The sequence below is a fragment of the Microtus ochrogaster genome, linkage group LG7_11 (assembly GCF_000317375.1).
Source record: "Microtus ochrogaster isolate Prairie Vole_2 linkage group LG7_11, MicOch1.0, whole genome shotgun sequence".
Taxonomy (NCBI): domain Eukaryota; kingdom Metazoa; phylum Chordata; class Mammalia; order Rodentia; family Cricetidae; genus Microtus; species Microtus ochrogaster.
In genome coordinates this window covers 9809831-9833549 of record NC_022032.1, presented here as the reverse complement: position 1 = coordinate 9833549, position 23719 = coordinate 9809831, and the positions used below count along the sequence as shown (strand labels likewise).

At 45.6% G+C, this 23719-nt stretch overlaps 1 protein-coding gene across 5 annotated transcripts in view; it reads left to right on the top strand.

Moving 5' to 3' along the window:
• The window catches only part of Rbpms (RNA binding protein, mRNA processing factor), a 149536-nt gene that overhangs the window by 41974 nt on the left and 83843 nt on the right, over nucleotides 1-23719 (top strand). For all 5 annotated transcript variants that reach the window (XR_001229292.2, XR_001229291.2, XM_013352032.2 and 2 more), the window contains exon 2: nucleotides 21871-21948. Coding sequence is in view for 3 of the 5 variants with exons in the window: in XM_013352032.2 (XP_013207486.1) it covers nucleotides 21871-21948 (78 nt within the window). In the remaining 2 variants the exon portion in view is untranslated. The remainder of the gene's footprint in view (nucleotides 1-21870; nucleotides 21949-23719) is intronic.

Below are 23719 nucleotides of genomic sequence, written 5' to 3'. Positions count from 1 at the left end.
AGATCTGACTACCTTCGCCTCCCAAGTGCTGGGATTAAAGGCGTGCGCCACCACTGACGAGCAATTGTGCTGTATTTCTGAAAATTCTAATTAGCTCATCATGATGTGAGTATATGCTGTTTAGTTTTCTTAGGCCTTTTGTTCTTGTTTTTCCTTTTTCTTTTGTTGGCCAGTTTGCAGAAATCCATGGAAATACCAAGTTAAACTAAATATTTTCTCGGTTTAGGAGGGGGAAGATATCACTGGCTTCAAGGAATTTATAATCTGCTAGGCTAAATGGCAGAAAATAAAAAGGGTCTTGAAGCACTTGCTGAGGGCTGGACTTCCAGAGGAGATGCCCATCCAGTCTTGGGAGCTGCAAAGCTACTGTCATTTCCCTCTAGGCTATACCGTGTGTGTGTGTGTGTGTGTGTGTGTGTGTGTGTGTGTGTGTGTGTGTGTGTGTGTGTCTTGTAGGATTGTGGTTTTTCTTCCATCACATGGGTTCAGGAATCAAACTCAGGTTGTCGGTCAGACTTGGTGACAAGTACTTCTTGTCACCCCACTGGTTCCCCAACAATTTTTGTGTCATACTTTTCAGTTCCTTTATTGTCCTCATTCCTCTTTCTTCATTGGGTTCTCTGACAGCCTTAGATGGAATGTGTTTGCTCTGAGCACTGTCTCTCTCTTGCCTAGGGCGAGTTGGCACTACCGTGGTAGTTCAGATCTGCATTAGTACTCTCTGTCATGCTCTTCGGTCTCAGTGCTTGTCTGAGGCCGGGGGTTTGCGGTGGGCCTCAGCTTGTTGATGCCATGACAGCCTTCCACACAGCTCCAACTCGCTTACGCTTTCTTTTTGTAAGTCACTGTGCTGAACTCATAAAATGGGCTTTTGTACCAACAGAGGTTCTTGTCCATGGGCGTTTCATGAATGTAACTGAATAAGTAATGAGCCTTTAAATGTCTGTACTCCCTCGTCATGATATGTGTGGCAGTTTGACCTGGAGTTGTCCAGATTATAGGTCAAAACATTAAAATAGATTTTATCAGGCTGACATTTGGAAAAACAAGCTTACTTCAGATGACTCTGTTTCAGTCATTTTTTTTAAGAGCTGTTTTTAAACATAGGAATTGATTTATGTGTTATGCAGTTTTGTCTTAGAGTATAATTTTAGCTATTTATTGTTATTCATTCCTGTCTTTCCCTTTTCTTCCTGACATTCTCTCTTGGCTTTTGGTAAAAAGAACAGAAAACGAACATGTTTCTAAAAATAATACAGCCAGGAAAGATATGAGCCAACTGCTTATCTTGTTTTCTTTCCAAATTTTAGGATGGTCCCTCCTATAACCCTTATCAGATACAAAGTATACCTACATTTTTCTCTTATATCGTTCCTGTGTAGTCAAGGGAAATACACTAAGTGGAACCAGGAAGTTGATGGTGTTTACTATTCCAAGGGGTAAGAAAAGCAGGAGCAGGCCCAAATGCCATCAACTCAGTCAGGTTTGTAAGTAACTTGGTCAGAGAAACTTGCCCAAACAATCTTAGGACCCTTCATCCAGAAATATAAGCACTGGTCAGTGGAGTGATGGAGACTTGACCATGAAGGCTCTGCCTGGCCTTCTACTGTAGCCACAGCCACAGGCGCCTGTGGCCCTTCTACCTAACCGCGGAAGGAAGCTAGACCTGATACAGGGAGGGCTTCACATGGTCTGCCAGAGGTGCTGGCCGGACTTGCAGCAATGGCAGCCCTTGAGGCTGTGGCCGGAAGTGTAACGGCTGCCCCAGGCTGCCCCAGGCTTCCGCTTCCGGTCGCGCAGGGCCAGACACCCCCACTCCCACCCCGCAGCCAAGGAAGGGCCAGACAAAGAGAAGAAGCTACAGCTTGGGAGCAGACCGCAGTGACCAAACAGGAAAGCCTTCCAGCCCGGCTGGGGGTGGGGAGATCAGGGGAAAGGCTGCAGGACTTGAAGGTTTACAGAAGCAGGATGAGGCGCCGCAGACCCACACCGTGGAGACACGGGAGAGGGAGAGTTACGGGAGAGGGAGAGTTACGGAGGAAATGAATGTGCTACAAAGCAAGGCTCAAGGGCAGAAAGTATTCTCGCTCTCTTCGCGTCTCCGTAGCAAGGAGTCTAGATGCTTCTTGTAGCTTCCTGTCTCCTGCATGACCAGAGAGAACGTGGTGCACGAAGCCCCAGAACACGTCGTTTAACATTGTTAGCCATTGTATGTAGTGAGGTGGTTAAGTTTCCCTTTTCTGTCCAGTTCTCCCTGATTTTCCAAAAGTATGCTGTCAAGAGGAACCAGATTATAAAATTACTTCTAGTTATCAAGAGACTGACGTCATGAACAAGAAATGCTGATGACACAAATCGTTCAAAACAATTTTTTTTTTTAATCTTAATTTTCTGGAGGTTTTTATCTCTGAGTCAAGAGGAAGAAAATGTAACAAAGAAAGGGAGCAAGGGGGCTGGGTGAATCTGTGAAGACAACACCTTATCTGTCTTCTTGACTGTGGTCTCTGGAGCATTTCCATTAATGGGCAAGGAACGGCTCGCCGCTTCTCCACCTGTTCTGTGTAAACTCCCGTGACATGAGGAATGCCTTCTCCAGTCTGTTTTCCTGAACGTAGCTTTTTTTCATTCTAACAGTTCTGCCAAGTTTGGGATTCTTCTACCCTTTTCGTGGCTATAGCACACCATTGGTTTGTTTTGTTTTTTAAACCTAGGCTGAAAATCCTCAGGGTGACCTGCTGAGAATGAAGAGTGGGCTCGGCGCTTGGCACCACTGTAAATAGAGCCAGAGAATGGCGCCTACAGCTCTGTAGGGAGTGACTGGGAAAATGTAGACTCTCTGTCGGCTGCTCACACCTCACGTTTGTGTACCCCCAATTGCGATGGCCAAACACCATAATATATATATATTTATTTATTTATTAAGAAGTGTTGGAATAAACCCCCAGCAACTCTTGTGTACTGTACTGCTAATGGAAATGCAAAATGGGGCAGGCTGGGATGAGAAAATTATGACGGTTCCGCAGAGAAACCAGACATGATGACCCTGTAATCCAGCAAGAGCTACACAGCTCCTCCATAGAAATGGAAGCAGGATCACAAATTGGAAGGACTTGTATGTGGAGGTCAGAGGTCAGTTCTCTCTCTATCGTGTGGGTCATGGGGGCTACACCCAGGTGGTGGAGCTTGGCAGCGAGCACCTTAACCCACTGAGCCATCTTGCCAGCCCCCTCTTTTAAGGTTGAATACAAGTTGATATATTTTCACGTTGATATATTTTCACGTACCACACACAGTGAGTTAAGTGTTGAGGTGACAATTACAGTGTTTGAACCTGGCGGGCATACACGCATGTGTATGAACTTGGGCACAACAGTAGAAAATAAAATAATGTGGGTTCTAAACCACTCCCCAGTGTTGGGGTTGCAGGTGCTGCCACCCTGCTAGGCTTGTGTATGGCTGCTTGGGGGATCCAGACTTAGGTCCTCATGCTTGCCAGGGCTCTTGCACAGGGCTCTCTTGGTTTGTGTTTTTAGTACTTTGTCGTGTAGTGCAGGCTCACCTCACACTTGCTGTATAAGCAGTCGGTGTTTGTGTCCTCTGCCTCCACCTCCCAAGTGCTGGGGTTGCAGGTGTGAGCTCCCAAGCATGGCTGACGACCTCCTGTTTCGATGCTCTGCTATCTTCAACAGGTTGTTTCCATCTTCTGCTCCTCGGTTGCCATGGTCCTGGTGTACACAGCAGGAAAGAGGAGAGGAGCAATACTCGCTTTCAAAGCCTAGCCTAACTGTTACAGATAATCTCTTGTGCCCCGCGTAGGCCAGAACAGCAGTACCTTCTCAGTCTTCATTAGCGTGGAAGCTTAGAATTATGTGCCCAGCTGAAATTCCTTTGTTTGTGAGATTAGAAGGATAAACATTGTAGGAAACGGGCAGTTGAGACGGAAGTGTGTGAGATGTTTGAGTTGTGGTTACTCATCAAAGTGGGGGGAGGATGACTATTATGTAGCCATTGGGACTATAAGCCTCCCTAGAAAACATCCTTGGCCGTTGTGGAGGAAAAGTCTCCTAATCTTAACTCAGGAAAGACTTTGTAAGAACATATGGTTGCTTTTAAGATCAGATGGTCTGGGGATGCAGCTCGGTGGTCGAGAATTCGTGCCCGGCACGCACAAGAACAACCTGGGTTTGAGCTCCAGCTCTGCGCCAAGGAACTATAACAAGAGGAAAACACAGGCAGAAAACCTTTCTCCATGCGCCACCTACTTAATCGTGTTGGTATAGGGAATGGCTTGTACTGTCCTCCAGGCCCAACAGTGGCTGCTGGACTCAGGGTCTCCAGGTTTGCCTCAGACTGGTGCTGGGATTGCAGGCCTAGGCCACCTTGCCCAGTGTATATACAGTGGTGGGAATGGAACCCAGGCTTTCTGCATGCTTGGCTAGCGCTGCACTAACCGAGTTTCATCTCCTGCCCTCAAGTTACTTTTTTTTTCCCTTCTCTTTCTTTTTTAGAAAATGCTGCATGGTACTTATGGGGGATTTCCAAACAGTACTGCTAATGTAACTGTCACATACTTCATTTTCTTTCTTTTTTTTTCCTTTTTTTTTCTTTTTTTGGATGATGGATTATAAACGCTTCTCATATAAACAGGAGTGCTCTAAAGACTCTTGGTGCATTTGCTTTCTTGTCTTAGCAGTGTATAGGAGGGCCATTCACTGGTATTGGTCCCCACCTTTCCTGTGAGGATGCATGCTTCTCAGAGCGATCAGAAATTAAGCCGTGTTTACTTCTAGACAACATGCGCATAGTTACTTCCCGTTAGTTAAAGTGCTAGAATTTAACTTTAGTGGATGTTGAGCAAATATTAGAAAAGTAACCCCTGTGCCTGGTACTTTTCCCTGTAACATGTAGCTTGCATGAAGTTTCCATGTGTTCATTTTTGGATATGCCAAAAATGAACTCCACAGCTTGACCTCAAGGTGATTGACTCCTGTGGCCTCCTACCATTGGCTGGAGGCCAGCATTTCCCATTTCAATGCTTCTTGTTTTGAATGGGGTCTCTGTTGCTGTCCTGGAGCACACTGTGTAGACGAGGCTGGCTCACCCACAGAGACCCACTTGCCTTACAAATGCTGGGATTAACTGTGTGCTGACATTTGTAACAGGACCACTGTTAAAACCAGCTCCCAGTCCGGTCTCTCCCCTCTTGGTTAGGTTGCTGCCTCTAAAGTCCAGGAGGTGACTGTCCTATGTAGTGATAGACTCCGTAGGTGGAAATAGACACAGAGAAAGAGAAGGTGGTGTGTGGCACTTCAGAAGGACATAGAGAAGGGTCCAGAGTGCGGGGGTGGGGGGTACCAGTGAAGGAGTGAGGATGTCTTGTCCAAGGTGCCTCGCTTGGCCTTTTCTTTCTGGTGGTTTCTTACCTGTAAAACAAGAGCAGAAACACACATTTGCTTACCTACTCGGGGCTAGGATGAAATAAAGAGTGTGTGCAGCAAAGTGCTTGGTCGAATGTTTATTCGATCTCTATTACGTTCATCAGAACCAGCTTTAGTTCTAGCCATAGGAAAGCTTCAGTTTCTCAGATGGTCGTTCTGGCTCACTTGCCTGCCTGGAACTCAGGCTTAGAAATGTAAGGATTGGTTCATTATATGTTGTAGCCAGAATGCTGAGAGATGACAGATAGTGCCAGCCGGTGTGTGCAGCAGTCAGGGGCACGACTTTTAGTTTGACTGGGATTTTTATTTGCTGACACCGTTCCCCATTGTGGCGTGTTTAACTGAGATGAAAGAAGAGCAGAGAGTGGAAAACAGAAAATAAACTCTATAGATCTTCTTTTTTGTTTATTTTTTGAGACAGGGTTTCTCTGTAACCCTGGCTGTTGTGGAACTCACTCTGTAGACCAGGCTGGCCTGGAACTCAAGAGATCCGCCTCCCTAGCGATGGGATCAAAGCCGTGTGCCACCACCTCCCGTCAACTTTATAGTCTTTAAATGAACTCTAATATGTCTTCTTTATATGTAAACTTTTTATTCTTTTGAGATTGTCATACATGATCTTCCTTTTCTACCTCAGCCCTGTGTCCTGCTATCCCGAAGGCAGCTTCAGTGATGTCCCTCTCCTCACCGTTGTGACTTCCTTCCGTCTTCTTCCCACAACCTGCCTCACCTGGAGACCCAGACAGGCTGTCCCCACCTCTCCTGCTGGGGTACACTGGCACTCAGCGATTCATTGCTCAGTTGACACTTGAGGCAGGTCTGGAGCTTTCTGCTCCCCTTCTCTTAAGGCATCCGTCCTCCGAGTACTTTTCCATTGTTAGAGAAAGAATCCCTCGGGACCAGATTCTCCAATTTTATGAGTAGGATTTGGTTTCAGCAGAAAAGATGAAAAATTACAATTTACTTTTAGTGACACTTTCAGCCAACTAGGATGTCCTGTTTAGAGACAGGGCTCCAACCCTTTCTAAAGGGACAGTTTATCTCTCTTTTAAACAAGGAGAGCTATTACTGAGGACGCGGATGGGAGACAGGTTGCCACATCAAAATAAAGTAACACATGGTTTCCTTCTTCCAAGAACCTTTCCTCTCCAAAGCAGGGGTGGGAAAATGGATTTTAAAATTTTACTTCGCAAAACTATGTAAATTTACATTGCTATACTTAGCTACTTTAAAACCCAGGAGCAAGGTGACAGGGTCTCACTGTTTAGCTTTGACTGGCCTGGAACTCACTTTGTAGACCAGACTCCGAGAGCTCTGCCTGTCTCTGCCTCTTGAGTGCTGGGATTAAAGGCTGGCATTTTACTCTTTGAAAGTTTACCATTTAAGGGATGTATCGCAGTTGGTAGAGTGACTCCCTAGCATGAGTTAAACCTTCCTTTAGATCCCTGCTACTTAAAACCAAGCATGTTGGCTCATGCCTAGAGTCCCAGGTTGAAGTAGGGGGTCAGAAGGTCATTCTTTTCAGCTACATGGGGAGTTCAAGGCTAGCTCAGGATCTCTTGTCTCAAAAAGGAACGTCATCTTCTAAAGGCAAAATATGTAATCGTTTGCGTGCTGGCTAGTTAAACCAACATGAAGTGGGCTTGGGTGGACTCTGGGTTTGCTGTTTTGGGTAGACTTAGTTTCAGCTTGTTTTAACCTGATGTGTTTGCTTCTACTCCCCTACCCAGAACTTGACTTTGAGGAGAAGATGGGAAAGTGACCTCGGTGGAGGGGCCCTGAGGGGTGTGAGCACACATTTGCACTCCTGTGTTGTGCCTGGGTGTTCTTCGGTGGTGGCTTCTGGCCGGAGGTGTGGGATAGAGAGACTCATGCCTTTCCAGAGCTGCACGGTTGAAAGACAGTATAGCAGATACTTTATAATTTTTCTTTTGTTTCCCATTTGCTTAAAGCATATCTTAATACTTAAAATACATGGATGGGAGGGGACTGGAGAGTTGGCTCAGTGGTTAAGAACACTGACCTCCGGAAGTCTCTGGTTTAATTCCCAGCACCCACGTGGCACCTTCCAGTTGTCTGTAACTCCAATCCCAGGGTATCTGACGCCTTCAGGTTTTCACATGCACGTGGTGCAGACAAAACATTCGCATACAATCCCAGAGGCAGAGTAATTATTCTCATGCCAAAACAAATGAGGATTTCGAGCAGACCCTAGATGCCACAGCAGAGCAGAACACTGCCCCCACCCCATCCCTAGTTGCTGTCTTTCTTTCTTTTCCTAAAGTTATATGTGTATGAATGTTTTGCCTGCATGCATGTGTATGCAAAATGTGTGTACCTGGTGCCAATGGTGGCCAAGTAGGGCATCACATGCCCTGGAACTGGAAACTACATGGGTACCAGGAACCAAATCTTGCTCCTCTAGAAGAGCAACAGGTGCTCTTGAGGACTGAGTCGTCTCTCTAACCCGTTTGGTTTTAAAGACTGGGTCTCTAGCCTTGGCTGCCTAGCCCAGGTTGGTCCCATATTCCTGATTACCACCCCCCCCCCCCTGCATCAGCTTCCCAGTGCTGGGGTTACATGAGCACCGCCTACCTGGTGTTGACGCACCCTGTTCCGTTTGGTTGGTTGTTTTCATCCTTCCTTGTCCTCCTCCCATAAGCTGGTTTTCACAGTGCGGACCTGTGTCTTTGGAGCCCACCTGCCGTTTCTGTGCCCTTAGCTGGAAAGATTGTGTTTTCATTCTCCCCCAAGCTCAAATCTCTGGGTTATGTTCTGCCGTCGCTTGCTCCTTTTTACAGCGAGCCTCATGTATAGAACGATCGTATCAGGAATTCTTCAGCTGCTGACGGGGACTGTTGCCGATTAGGTAGGCCTGAGCTGTCTTTCAGTGTGCGTGGGTGTTTTTTTGTGTTTTTTTTTTTTAAATAAAGGTCATGTGAAGGTTGTCTGTCAAGCAAAGCCAGAGTTTTTTGCCCAGGAATTGAGTTGAGATTTTGATACATAGATTAGTATCTTTCCCCTTCGCTCCCTCAGTTTCCTCTTGGGAATACCTCCCATTATTTCTGACTCTGGAAGTGTGAGTGGGTCCAGAGTCTTTCTCAGGGAAAACTGCCATCTTCTGATGTTTCCCAGCAGGAAACTGTCTGCCAGTGATGGATATTCTGTGAAGAATGGGGACAGGTGAGAGGTTGGGGACATTTGCTCAGGCCTGGGAAGCAGGTTTTTATACAGGGAGGCATTTAGCTCGTCTGTGTTTTAAAATCAAACTAATAATTGTTCAAGCCTGTGCTGTCTTTTAAGAACCAGAGGAGTCAGTGAGAGCATTTTTCTAAGAACTGACCTTAGCCTGGTTCTAACTACTTACAGCGTTTTGTGTTTCTTTTCTGTTTGTGTGCCCATCCCAATATTCTAGCGAGTATGCCGAGTCAGATGTCATATTGGCAGATGACCGTTTTCAGTGAAGCAATAGTCAGGCATTGGCAGTGGAGCATACACGCAGTTCCCCTGAAGTGCTTTTCCTCCATCTTCTTCCCGTGAGATGGCCTCAGCAAGGCTACCTTTTTCCCTAGGAGAGCCCAGCTTGCATGGGATTGTACCGAGTTAGGCCGTGATCCATGTGTCTGACACCATTAGTGCTTAGCTAGCATGAAGATAATATGGGTGTCCCTTAAAGTCATCAGAAGTGGCCAGGAACCAGTGTCCATAAAATCCAGACTGGACAACGAGGAGCAATGAACCCCTCATGTTTGCACAGAGATGGTTGTACCAGGTGTTAATCACTTCCAGAGGAGACATCCGACTTGTAATGAACAAAATATGCTAGCTATAATGGGAGAGGAACAGGAGAGAACCTTGGGTAGTTGGGTAGTCTCCCTGGCATTTATCTAGACAAGATAGACTTGATCATTGCAGCTCTGTTTAGATCTTCCTGTGAGAACTGGTGTGGTGGCCACACCCTTGATCCCCAGCACACGGTGGCCAGGGCAAGGGCAGGTGGATGATTTCTGGCTTTCAGGCCAGCTTGGTCTACACAGTGAGTTCTAGGCCATCCTTAGCTACATAATGAGATCCTGTCTTTACAAACAACATGCAGAGACAGACTCCCTCTCGTTTCTTGTGTTGTTACTGAAGGGCGTATACAGGGCAGCCATATTTACCATAAAAACCATCTTATACATCAGAGATTGTGTGGGAAGTTGGCCATTGGTATTTTGTACTTTATGAAACATTTGTGTATGTAATGCCTGTCTAAAAATAGCCTTTTCATATTCAGCCATTACTGTGTACTAGTCAAAACTTCAGCGTCTTTCCCTGAATTTTCTTTCCTGAAACGCCCGTCTCCAGTCTTTTGAGCAGATTGTGAGCTCCGACAGGTACCAGTAGTTCCCTGTTCCTAGAAATTTCTAAGGAAGAAATACTAAATTTTATTTTTGTCAATTAAAAAGTGAATTCCTGTCTTTGCATGTGTACTTAGCAGTGCATGTCCATGCAGAGGCCAAGAGAGGATGTGGGATGTCCTGTCTGATCACTCCTGTTTCTCTTGAGGTAGGGTCTCTCACCAGGTAGGAAGGTAGGCCTGGTGGCTAGCAAGTCCCAGGGATCCCTGTCTCTCCCCTAACAGATTTGGGCTTACAGGTGGACGCAGCCACACCCAGGTTTAAATGTCTTACATTGATCTATTTTGCATGTAGGCTTGCGTGCCAGGAGTGGAGGTCAGAAGCCAGTTTGCAGGACTCTTCTTCCCCCAGGTGAAAGCTGGGGTTGTTGCTCAGGTCCTCATGCTTGTGCGGAGTTCCTTTACCCACGCAGGCATCTCTCCAGTCCCCAACATGTCCTTCTGACTTTCTCTTAGTGTATGCTCTATAGATCGCTGGTGTTGGTGTCAGTGATTTCTGGCGACATTCCTGAGGCCTGGCATTACAGTTCTTTGGTTTTAACTACTTACTTGTTTGTTTGTGCATTAATGTTTGTTTTGCCTGTGGAGCGGTGCTGGGTCCCCTGGAACTATAGTTACAGACTGTGAACCGCCATGTGCGTGCTGGGAATTGAACCCAGGTCATCTGCAAGAGCAGCCAGTGCTCTTAACCACTGAGCCATCTCACCAGCCCTGGGCATCTTTATTCTCAATAGCTCATGTACCTTAATATTTGAGACTACTCATGCATGTTCTGTTGGGGGTGGGGTGGGGTTGGTTTTTGGTGTTTTGAAACAGGGTTTCTCTGTGTAACAGTTCTAGCTGTCCTGGGATTCACTCTGTACACCAGGCTGGCCTTGAAGTCACAGAGATCATCTGCCTCTGCCTCCCAAGTGCTGGGTTTGGTTGAAGGCTGTGCCACCAGAACCCAGCATCCTGCAGTTTCTTGCCTATGCCCCATTAGGTCTACCCAATCAGATTCTAATTCTGTATGACTCTAGTTTAAATTGCTTACTCAGCTGCCTGTTGGTTAGTGGATCTGCTTCTCTATTTCTTTCTGGAACAAAACAAACAACAACAAGAACAAAAGACCCCACAAAACAAACCGCACAACTAGTTTCTTAGAAATTTAGGAAGTGTCTCAGAAGAATTATTCTCTTATTACAGTACATTTAGTAATGAATAAAATAAAATAATAAAACAGCTCCCCCCAACACACACAGACCTTTAGCTTCTCAGAAACTTAGGGGAGCTTTTTCCAGAAGAACCTTTCCTTTTATCCATCATACTCTGTAAAGAGTAAATGAAAATGATATGAAAGTTCATGATTTCACTAGATTAGGACCAGATAGAGTGGTTTCCCAAATAAGTCAGAAGTACCTCATAAAAATTAATTGCAAAATCGGTTCTCCTAAGAAAGACCTAGTTCTCTCCCTGTGTGGGATTCACTCTTGGCTGAACGTCCACCGCTCCAGCAAGCCCCGTGACTAAGCAGTATGAAGTGAGGGGCACAGTCTCCTCTAAGTGGGGTAGGGGTGTAAGTGGATGTTTTTGTGTGGCTTTTGAAAACTCAGCACCGGTGTCCAAGATTTGGCAGTGTGCTGGGTCGGTGCTTACCCAGACGGGCCAGCTTCCCACGGGTCTGAGGTGTCAGTCTTCCACATGGCCTTGCCCACACACTTCAGGACCTCATCTGTCCTCACACACTGACTCGGGTTTTGTGGGTCCCTGCAGTATCGTTTCTCTAAGACTAAAAATGTGTGTCAATACATCATCTCATACTTATTTCTTTGAAAAGTGTTATAAGCATGCCATATGTTAATGCTCATTTTGCTTGCAGCGAAAATAAGATCTAAGATAGGAAATGATGAAATATGGAATACATGAGGCTATGTGGGTATTGTGTTTGGATAGGATCATATAGGGAAGGGTTATATATAACCAACTAGCCTATCTCTCCCCCCTCCACCTCTCTCCTGGGAGATCTCTTGTAGCTCCTCCGCTTGCACCAGCCAAGTGCTGGAGTTACAGTGTGCTTCTCTGTCCAGCAGTAATTTGCTCTTTCTTGTCCCAGCCCTTTTATTTACATTAATTCTCGGATGTGCCGTAACCACAGAGATAAATTATCATTAAGTAGTTATTTCAAGAAGTGAAACCAGTCTTCCATTTCCTAATTAAATAGGAAGTGTGTTATTGGTATCAGTCAGTTTTTCATCATTGGCAAAGTATCCACAAGAACAGTTTAGGGGATGACGGATTTATCTCGGCTCATGGTTTTAAAGGGGTTGGGCTGTGTTCTAGCCTTTGTATTTCTTTTGAGCCCAAAGTAAAGTGGAACATTAAGATAGGAAGCCCCTGAAAGAAGTTAGATGTTCCCTGGCACCGGGAAGAAGTCAAGGGCAACATACCCTTAGAGGACCTGCCCCAGTGGCCCCATTGCCTTGTTTCTGCACTTCCCAGTTACGAAACGAAGGTCACAGACCTCATTCAGTCCTTCCCCAAAGCCCAACTCTGATCATTGTACTGGGGGCTGAGCCTTTAACACATTTGGAACCTTTAACACAGTTTGGAATGTTGGAAATTCAAATTCTAACGCCATTCTCATGAATTCAACAAGAGGTTAGCTGCCTCTTGGAAAGACTCAAGTTGTGTTGTGCTGTAATTGTGGATGAGAGTGACCCTTGTATCGTGACATTGCGCAGAAAGATGAATACCAGATACAGGATACGGCTGTCTGACATGCCATTGAATCTGTTGTTCCCACACACAAAGCCACGATTAAATTATGTACTATATGGTTTGAGATTTTCAGGTTGTTGAAATTTTTTTTAAATATTTATTTATTATGTATACAATATTCTGTCTGTGTGTATGCCTGCTGGCCAGAAGAGGGCACCAGACCCCATTACAGATGGTTGTGAGCCACCATGTGGTTGCTGGGAATTGAACTCAGGACCTTTGGTAGAGCAGGCAATGCTCTTAACCTCTGAGCCATCTCTCCAGCCCCCGGTTGTTGAAATTTATACACAGCTGGGTGTAGTGGTTGGCATGTTCCTTTTAGTCTCACTCAGGCTTAGGAGGCAGGCCAATCTGGTCTACAGAGTTCCAGAACAGCCAGGGCTGCATAGAAAGATCCCACCTGGATGGATGGGATGGATGGATGGACGGACGGACGAATGGATGGGAGGTAGATTGGTTTGTTGTTTTTTTTTTTTTAATGTTTATTATTATGTATACAGTATTCTGCCTGCAAGCATGCCTTCAGGCCAGAAGAGGGCACCAGATCTCATTATAGATGGCTGTGAGCCACCATGTGGTTGCTGGGAATTGAACTCAGGACCTTTAGAAGAGGAGGCAGCACTCTTAACCACTGAGCCATCTCTCCAGCCCTAGATTGATTTTTTTTTTAATACGTTTGAATTTCTTGTTTTTAATAGAGTGCCTTTTCCCAATCCTGACGGTATTTATGAAATGATTTAAATAGCGGTCAGTTAAATTTTTCTCCAAATACTGTATTCTCCATAAATACCAGACACACACACAAACCTCGATCCGTAAAGCAGGACCCCTGCTTCAGATTGGAAAGGATAGGTGAGGAAGATGCAGTGCGTGCTCTCGTTTCACTGGACCAGGGGGTGAAGCTTAGAGAACCCGCAGTGGCGCAAACCGCACCATGGGCGCAGAGGAGAGGGTTGGAGCAAGCAGAGCGGCTTTCAGGATGAAGGAGACATGGTGCCGCGGAGCCCGGGGAAGGAAGGTTTGTGGTGTGGCACATGGAGGACCAGCTGCTTGGGATTCTGTTCTGTGTAACCGGAAGGAATTGATGCCTGTTGTGCTTGTCCACAGTACTTCCAGTGAGGTTAGGAAAGCAGTATTGCAGTGTGTGTTTTTTAAAGATGTGCCTTTTATTGTTATTTGGTCTGTTAATGTATCCTAGATCCCACTGACTTACATCCCCAGTCCGTTTTGAAATGACAGAGCCTTGCTAAGCCGACCATGCTGACCTCAGACTTGCTGTCACTTCTGCCTTGGCCCCTGGGATAACAGAATTACATTTGCGAGCCAGAACCACCGCCTTGAGCTGGTCTTCGTTAAACATTACTACTATTTTCATGTAAGATGGCGTTGCTCATAAAATTGAAATGTGGTAATAAGGGATATATCCCACAGCGCACAGATTGAAGTTATTTAGACAAAAATAAAAAAGATGGTTGTTATAGCAAAAGATCACCAGAGGGTTATACAGGCCGTTTGTCCAGACACTCTTTCCTTGGATAGTGCTGAGCAAGAGGCGCAGAATTCAGGCCCATTTTTATTTCTCCGGGTCCATGTACCTTTGACCCCACATCAGTTAGGGTGATACTATGGTAGTGGCCACACTCAAAAGATCTGATTCTCTAATGGGCATAATTTTGTTCTGTGCCCGTATATGCTGTGTCAGCTCTCTGATGACGTCCTCTATTATGTTTAGATGATTTAGGAATTCTTCCACTGGATCCAAATAAATTGTCACAGCTTAGATGTGGCCATTTGGAAGAGTGATTGAGAAGCTCTGGCACGACAGAGCTGCCCATGTGGGATGTTGCCGGTTGTGTCTTTATTTGGTCATATTCGAATGCATTCTCTCTGGCACAGGGAGGGCTGTTCTGCCTGCACATACCTCCATCCGTGTTCCAGCCAGAACTGAGCTGGCACGCTGGATTCCGGAGGTCACTGACGGGCCAGGTCATGTCCACTCTAAAGGAATCTTTCACATGCCCCTAGGTTCAGAGAGTTTTGAAAATTCTTTCCCACTGGGGAAAAACAGCTTTAGAAACTGCCTCGGTTTGAAACGCCCAGTAAGATGGCTCCATAGGTAAGAGTGCCTGCGCCAAGCCTGATTACCCGACTTCAGCCCTGGAACCCTGCAGGGGTCTGTTCTGTCTGCCTATCTGTCCTTGTCTCTCTTTGTCTCTCTCTGCATACACGTTTATCCATCTTTTCATCCATACGCAGGATGGACAAATAGGGTGAAGATAGCTTTCACCGAATGGAAAACCCTAACTTGGCTTCTGTGAACTCTGTTACTTGTATTATTTTTAAACTTCTGTTTGTATCTGTTTTGCGCAGTTTATCCCCATCCTTGTTTTTGTGTCCCCACTTTCTTCTCCGACGTCCCTCTCTCTGCTTCTTCTGGCTTAGAGGCATTTTACTTTTCTCCGTGAGGATCAATCAGCTCAGGGGTGGGAGGTGGAACAAGGGTGGGGCTCACCTTGGGTTAATCTAGCTGTGAACTCTGGTTCAACAATGCATCTTAAGTGATTTGTTCACCTGGATATGGTCAATAACCAGAGAGTCTGTGTCTAAACCCTTAAGTTCAGCATGTTCTCTGCAGTTTTAAGTATACACAACAAAAATTCAGTTCTGCTTTCTGGCCACCGGCCCTGTGTCCAGCCTTACTCTTTGGCCTGGCGCACCCGCCAACGCCGCCGTTTTACCCTAGAACAGCAGCCATGGCTCCTTTCTAGTAACATCTTTCCTACCTGGTGCCTTTTGGGTATGCCTACCCATGATGATCTGGGCATCTTCATGGTTCTTAGAAAGAACAATCAGGTTTGAGCCTCCTGATCTGCCTGATTCTGTAGCATTTTCAGTAGAGTATTGAACCTTTGTCACAGATCACCTCAGGCCTATCACAGAAAGAGGAAGCAGTCCCCTGCAGAATGGCCTCTGTAGCCCCCCCACTGACCTAGCCCTCCCGTGTAGATCTGAGGGCCTCATTCCCAGAGATCCATTTGCCTCTGCTTTCCCAGTGCTCAGATGGAAGGCCTGAGTGAGTCTCCTTGTCTCACTAAAGCCAAGCCTCTCATTGGTCTGTATAGAGTGAGCCAAGGAGTGGACCAGTCTTAAGGAAGGCAAGACCCTATTGACAGAGACCAGGATGGCCCTGCACCCCAGGCCGTACTTAGAGTTGCCCGAGACCTTTTCTAGTTGGTATGTTTTTGTCTTAGTTGTGATGTTAGGAAACATTGACCTAACCAGCATGTGCGTGCCTATAATGACAGCCCTTGGGAGGTGGAAACAGGAGGATCAAGAGGTCAAGGTTGCCCTCGGCTACAGAGTTCCAAGCCAACCTAGCAAAACAAAACAAAGCAAAAAGAAACACAGACTTGTGGTCAGAGTTGAAAGTGAACCATGCTACACAAACGTTGTCAAGTTTTTAATTGTTGTTGCTTTTTGCTAGGTAAAACCTGATCCTCTGGATCAAGGATGGACAGGAAAACTGGGGGCCAAGAGGATCCCACCTTTATATTTTTTGAGCAAGTTGGAGGCAATGCCCCCTCCCCCCCACATACTTACCATGTACGGCAGAGGAAAGTTCCCCCCTCTGATGTGTGGATGACTTGATATAACCCCCCAGTGTCTTTCCTATCCTAGAGCAGGACATAAAAATGAGGCTTGTCTCACGTTAGTAGACATGACTATCTAGTTACCATTTTAAATGTGCAAATTAGTGACTGAGTATCCCCACCCCCACCCTATACCCCCTGCATGCTTTTCAAGACCGATTTCTCTGTGTAGCTCTGTCTGTCCTGGAATTTGTTCTGTAGATCAGGCTGGCCTAGAAACTCAGAGACCCACCTACCTCTGCCTCTTGGGTGCTGGGATTAAAGGCGTACGCCACCACTGCCAAGAGTCTGTACATCTTTAAAAAACTGTAATTATTATTTACAATTTAATTTGTTCATATCCCTTAAGTACATTTGAGGTTTTTTGTTTGTTTGTTTTTTGGTTTTTCGAGACAGGGTTTCTCTGTAGCTTTGGAGCCTGTCCTGGCACTCACTCTGTAGACCAGGCTGGCCTCGAACTCACAGAGATCCGCCTGCCCCTGCCTCCCGAGTGCTGGGATTAAAGGCGTGCTCCACCACTGCCCGGCTTGAGTTGTTTTTCATGAGTTGAAATATGAGTGATTTATTATCAATTGTATATTAGTCTGTCCTTGTTGATGGGAGTACAGTCTTAAAATTCTGTGTGTTTTTTAGAGAGGGTGTTTTCCTGCATGTCCCGACTTCTTCCTTGTGTGGGCATGTCTCTTTCAGTCTTTGCCCCTGCTTGCTTGTTTGAGGCAGGGTCTCATGTGGACCAGGCTGGCTTTGAACTTCTGGCCATTCTTCTGTGGTCAGAGATGTGTGTCACTACACCTAGCAATCTCTGACTTATTTTTTTTTTAATCCTTAATGTTAGTGGAGGGGAGTCTTAAAAAGATACTGATCTGTATGCCTACTTGTCATATGTAGGGATTTGTCATTGGTGGTGCAACTACTGATTCTGTGTGAGTGTTCCTGAGAAATTAGACAGTTCGTCTCGTTTGCCATGACATCTTCAGAACTGTTGACTAGAAAACTTACCTTGGTCATTTGGATGCCTGTTTGTTTGTTTTTCTCTTTTGGTTTTTCAAGATAGGGTTTCTCTGTAAAACCCTGTCTGTCCTGAAACTCTCTGTAGACCAGGCTGGCCTTGAACTTGGAGATCACTCTCCTTTTGCTTCCTGGGTATTGTTATTAGTAACACTATCTCAGAGAGATCCTCTTTTTTTCTTAGATCGACCTTGTCTGTCTGTCTGTCTGTCTGTCTGTCTGTCCTGTCTGCATGTGTACCTTTATGCCAGAAGAAGACAACAGATCTCATTACAGATGGTTGTGAGTCACCATGTGGTTGCTGGGAATTGAACCCAGAACCTCTGGAAGAGCAGTTAGTGCTCTTAACCTCTGAGATATCTCTCCAGCCCCCTAATATACTTTCTGTGGATTTTTGCTAACAGAAGGATAGTTTCTACAGAGGGATGGTTTACACAGCACAGTTAGAAGTTTCTTTTTTATCTGTAGGTCTAAAAAAATGTGAAGTAGGCCAGTGAGTCGGCCCTAGGTGAAGGAAGGCACATGCCATGCCGTCAAGTCTTATGTCCTGAGTTAATTCTTGGCACCTACGTGGTGCAAGGAGAGAACCAACTCCTACAAATTACGCTCTGCCCTCCACATGTGTTCACACTCTGGGTCACGTGAGCATGTGCACACACAGATCTGACCCATGGAATCCCAGTGTGTTGGTCATGCCTGTGTCCCAGTTTGGGAGGCTAAGGTAGGAGGGTTGTGAATTTGAGGTCTGCCTGTGCTATATAAGTAAGACCTTGTCAAAAGTAAAAGAAAAAAAGGTAAACTTAGAGAATGTTAAGTTTATGGAGGGCTAGCTAAAGAGAGATGCACTGCCATCGTCCTGGTTACAAAGTATGCTATCAGTCTAATGGTCCAGGCAAGCTCCGGGTTTATTAAATAAGTTAGTCGCTCAGACGAGGCTGTTTCCCCAGTGGGAAAGCGACAGTCTTACTTGAAGAATACATGGTTGTTTTTATCTGAAGCCCAGCTGTGGCCTCTGCAGTGGTGCTAGATGGTGGCTAAGCCACGGATGTTCATCTGTCCCCGCACAGTGGTTTATGCTGTCATTTATTCTTTCAGCCTCGTTGGGGCAAAAATGAAGTAGTCACCGCCATGGAATCCTTTGGAATCCCTTTGGGAAATAGCTGTCAGCAGCTTCATTCTCTTGAACTTCTCTTTGTCCTTGACTGAAAAATGCCCCTTCCTGTCTGACGAACGTGTGTGTTTTGAAGGCACAGTGCCCAGCACATCCGTGCCCATAGACAGTGCTTGGAAATTAAGGGTTGCCCTCTGTAAGTTCATGTGGCTGTTTGTTATTCGAGCATGGCGTTGTGTGTGTGATGACACACATGACTTTTGAGTATTAGACCTTAATCTCACTCTTTGGTTCCAGCTGGGCCACCACGTGACTGAGTTAAGTTTTCTGTTGCCTTGGGTGACTGTCGAGTTTATGGTAGTAAGCTCCCTGCAGGCGAGGAGCTCTTTCTTTCTGATTTCCACAGACTTAGTTATGAAAGACACTGCACATTCAGGACGTTGCAATGCGCTGACCTGTGGCGTTGAGATGTGTCTTAAATCCTATGACTCTTTCCTTGGTTGCCACAGAGAAGCATGACAGAGATTTACAGTGTTATTCTTCCCTTGTTAATTCTCTGGATTTTCTTTCTTTGCTCTTCTCCCTCCTCCTCTTTTAACGAGACTAATTTTTTTTTTTTAAACCAAATGTGGAGTGACTAGAAAAGATTTTAAACCATCGTACTCTTGAACTAACTAACCTGTAGGCTGAGGCTGCTTGTTTGTGTCCTGGCCATCCAGACCCAAAATAATCACACAGAAACTATATTATTTGCAATACTGTTTGGCCAATAGTTTAAGCTAGCCACTGGCATCTGTATTGTAAAGGACAGTTTCCCTCTCTAAGTACTGAGAGCAAAGTTTGTCTTTTCCTTGCACACAGTGCACTCTTTTCCATCCACTTATGTGTGTGTGAGTACTCGCATTTGGCAGTCAAAGGGCACCTGAGTAGAGGCGGTTCTTTCCAGAACACAGGTGGTTAGGCTTGGTGGCAAGTGCCTTTACCCCCTGAGCCACCTCGACACCCTGCTTTTGCACATTATTTTTTTTTTATTGCTGGTATAATATACTATTGTGTTTTAGATAGACCTCAAGTATATTGTTGTCTTTTGTTCACAATCCCTGGGTGTTTAGTGAGTTCTGTTGGTCAATTGCTTAGCAAGTCTATAAAACCTCTTTCTTTCAGACAGTAGTGGAAGTTGTTAGTTAATGGCCTGGGTGAACTCCTTAAACATGCCCACTATACACCAGCAGCACACTGCGGCACTGGACCAGTGATGTAACCGTAAAACAGTCTGCAAACCCCACTGTTTCCCGTGCAGATCTTTAGTCCACTCTGCACACAGCATGGAGTTAGGGTTGTGGTGGGTACTTGAAGAACTTGAAGCTAGGGTTAACTCTCTTGTCCAGGTCATCCTGGTCAGAGAGTCTGCCCCATGAGAAGGCAGGCTGCGTAGTGGACAGTAGAGTCCCCTAGAATCCTCCTGTGTGCTTGTCAGTAATGTTACCTTTTCTTCGGGAGCTCTCTGTGTGGCAAAGATAAAAGAAGAAATGAGGACCACATAAGAAGTTTGGTCAACAAACTTGACCTGATTGACTGTTTTAGACTCCTCCATCCAACAACAGCAAAGCACGCATTGTTCCAAGCACTCCGAGCGTTTGCAGTGCTCTGAACCTTAGAACAAAGAGTGGAAGGAGAGATTTTGTTTTTAGTCAAATCATCTTACTATTTGTAGCAACAGGTTTATGGGCTGGGTTAGTACATCCACATAACAGAACACTGTGCAGTGAGAAGAGATGGACTTTGGATTGACTTTAACAGTATGGACGAGACTAACTTTATGTTAATATGAATGCATGGAGACAAACTCGGCACTTTTATTCTGTGCTTCCGTTTTGACTTTGGGACACATTAACCCATCCTAACCAGCACCGATAGCAGCAGAGCGATGCCTAGGGTCGTGGGGCAGAGCTGGAGGAAGAGGCAGGCTGAAAGGGAGATGTGAAGGCAGAAATGGCAGTCCATACACCTGTAATCCTGCTCAGTGCTCAGTGAGTTCGGGGTCTACCTGGTCTGTGTGGCGAGACCCTGTTTCTAAAAGGGTAGGTGGTGTGGGAGGCATGAGGAAAATGGTAATATATTATCTCAACTGTGATGGTTTCACTATGTGTCAGGTGTGTGTAGTGTGAAAACTTAACAATTTCTACATTTAAGACATAGCATAGATGTTCAAAATAATTTAAAGAAGCCAGTCTGAATTCTGAGATTGCCATGTAATAAGAACATGTATGAACATTCAGATGGCCTTTGCGCTGTGTTGGAACAATAAAAAGACCATACTGATTTTTTATTCTGTACATAACCATGGAAAGTTTTAGAAATAGATCTAGCAGTTTCAATGCAATGCCCATCAAACTCCCAGCAAAATTCAAAGACCTTGAGAGAACAGTACTCAACTTCATATGGAAAAACAAAAAACCCAGAATAGCCAAAACAATCCTGTACAATAATAAAAGTTCTGGAGGCATCACAATCCCTGACTTTCAAACTCTACTACAGAGCTATAGTACTGAAAACAGCCTGGTATTGGCATAAGACCCAAGACAGGACCAATGGAACCGAATAGAAGACCTAGATATTAATCCGCACACATTGGAACACCTGCTAACTCGCGTTCTCGGATTTTTCGCCAGAAGCACGTTGTCGGTGTTGTATGCCTTTGTAGGCATCGGGCACATAGTTTGCGCTCAGTGTCTCCCACCATGCGTGTTTACACACGTGTCCTGTATGACTTTGGTCATTGGCACCTAGTGGGTACCTTGAAGGTATATGTGTTGGTTGAGTCATGGAACACAGAAGAAACAGCAGCCAGAATGAGGACTACTGAGAACACAAGAACAATGGCAGTGGGTTTCTGATCCTACTGCACGTAATGGCTTTGGGGGAGCCTAGGCAGTTTGGATGCTCACCTTACTAGACCTGGTTGGAGGTGAGCGGTCCTTGGGCTTCCCACAGGGCAGGGAACCCTGATTGCTCTTTGGGCTGATGAGGGAGGGAGACTTGATCGGGGGAGGGGGAGGGAAATGGGAGGCGTTGGCGGGGAGGAGGCAGAAATCCTTAATAAATAAATTAAAAAAAAAAAAAAAAGAAACAGCAGCCAGTGAGAGAAGCAGAGCAGTGCCTGCTGGCTCCTGTGTAGGTGCTTGGTAGAATCTCAGTCCTTTCATGCCTTTTAAAATAGTGGTAATTAACACCGTCAAGGGGCGCAGGGACAAGAGACGAAAGCAAGAGAAACCATAAATTTATGGTTTTCTTTTCAAGTATGTCTTTTGCTGTGGTTGGAGTAGAAGTGTAGAAAATCTACTGTCTTTATAACATGGCTTTAAACTAATACTAAAATTATATAGGGGTCAATTCATCATGTCATAGAAAGGATGTTGTGAGAGGCGTCATGGATCCGATGGTTCAGGGTGAGAGGTAGCCTGTGGGTTTTCCACACCCTTGCTCATCTGTCACCTTATTTTCTAGGTCCGGACCCTATTTGTCAGTGGTTTGCCCTTGGACATCAAACCCCGGGAGCTCTACCTGCTCTTCAGACCATTCAAGGTACTTTAAGTGTTTCGTTGTGGCCTTCAGAGCGGGGAGAATGTTGGAGGAAGTGCCCTGTAATGGTTTTCTTTAAAGATGTTAATAAACAAAAGGAAGTTCAGATCAGAGTTCTGATATACAGTCTCTTTGGGATGATGGTCTAACATTGTCCTTTGGTCTTTGGTAGTGAGTTCAGAAGACTCTTCTCACTGCTGTGGAGAGGCACCAGCCCCATCATTCCCTAGTCCCTGTCGATAGGTTTAGTAGCCTTCAGTTAGAGGCATGCCCCTAAGTGCAGAGTGTAAGAGTTCCGCGGTGGGTCAGGGGATAGACCCGCTCTCTAGTAGAGCACTTGCCTAATGTGTATAAACCCCTGGGCTTGATTTTTCCCAGCATCACACCCTCCCCAAAAAGGTATAAATAACTTAGTATGTATTTATGGTTGAAATGCAGCTTTATGATTTGATCCCTGTTGGCTGGTGTTGCTTTATTGGCTGGCATAGTGCTTTAGACAGTTCCGTATGGACGTGAATAAGTCACACCAAAAGCCATAAATGTTCAACAAAACCAAATGTTGTAGGCTAACTTGGTGTGAACTGAAGGGAAACTGGTGGTAAATGAACTGTGAGGTGGAGTTTCCCGTTGTTCCTATGGAAGTGAGCTCGCTTTAGAGAGACCAAATGGTGCTGGATCCAAACTTTAACAGTGAGCTTAACCTTACCTGAAAGTTGGCTCAAACTGAAGTATCTATACTGTCAAGAAACCCTGAAAGTTGGCCTTTGGAGGCTATAATGTGGCCTGGAAGGCATGAATTTAAAACCTGTGAGTTAAGGGAGGTTTTGTTTGCAGTAGGAAGGCTACCGAAGCCTGGTGGGGCTGGTTAAGAGATGGGGGTTTCTGGTTCAAGGCCAACCTGTTTGGAGAAGGACAATTGAGAGATAGGATTCAGCTTGGTAAGGACGTGGCAACAGAAAACACAAGGGCTGGGAAGGAGAAAGGCTCAGGCAACAGGTAGACACCACCCTCAAAGATGCGAGTGGAGTTGATGTGTAAGCGGGGAAAGGAAAGATAGCTGTTCCCATAGTGCATCAGTAGCGGTGACAGCAGAGAAACCATTTGATTCCTGTAGTGACTTGAGCATGGTATGACTCTGCTAGTACTGTTCTGCGTGAATGAAATACCATTTGTTATTTTGCATCTGGGGCCTTCAAGGTTTTAAATCTCCTGGATTTCTAAGAGAAAGTGCCCCTTGTACAGTAGGCAGAGGCAGCCCTGAAGCCTTGGCTGGAAATGTTCACAGTAGCTAGTTGGTAACTCAGTGTTCTGCTTGGGAGAGGTGAGGATGAACCAGTCCCAGCACCCTGCCCAGAAACCTGAACCTTGAGGTCAGGTCTTCCTAGTCAGAACATCCCTAGCAACCCTCTCTTAATTTCAGCCCAGCACAGCTGAGCCTGGTCTGCAAATCTGTCCCTACACTAATATTTGTAGAAGTTCTGCATGTCAATTGATGTATTCGCCTTTCCGTCACCTGTCAGTGCTGTTGATATTTCTGGAAATAAGCATAAGAGAAATGAACTAGAGAAAGACAGGAACGCCATCAGCTTCTGTGGGTGAAGGGAATAGAAACAGGGAGGTATTTCATGTTCTCATCCAATTCACTATGAAAAGCGGCTGTTTCAGTAAGAAAGCAGAGCTCAGAGTGCCATGTCTCCTACTCAGCCCTTCCTGGTAGTGTTCATATGGTTATCTGTTTTTGTTTTGTTCTGTTTTGCAATATTGGGGGCTAAAT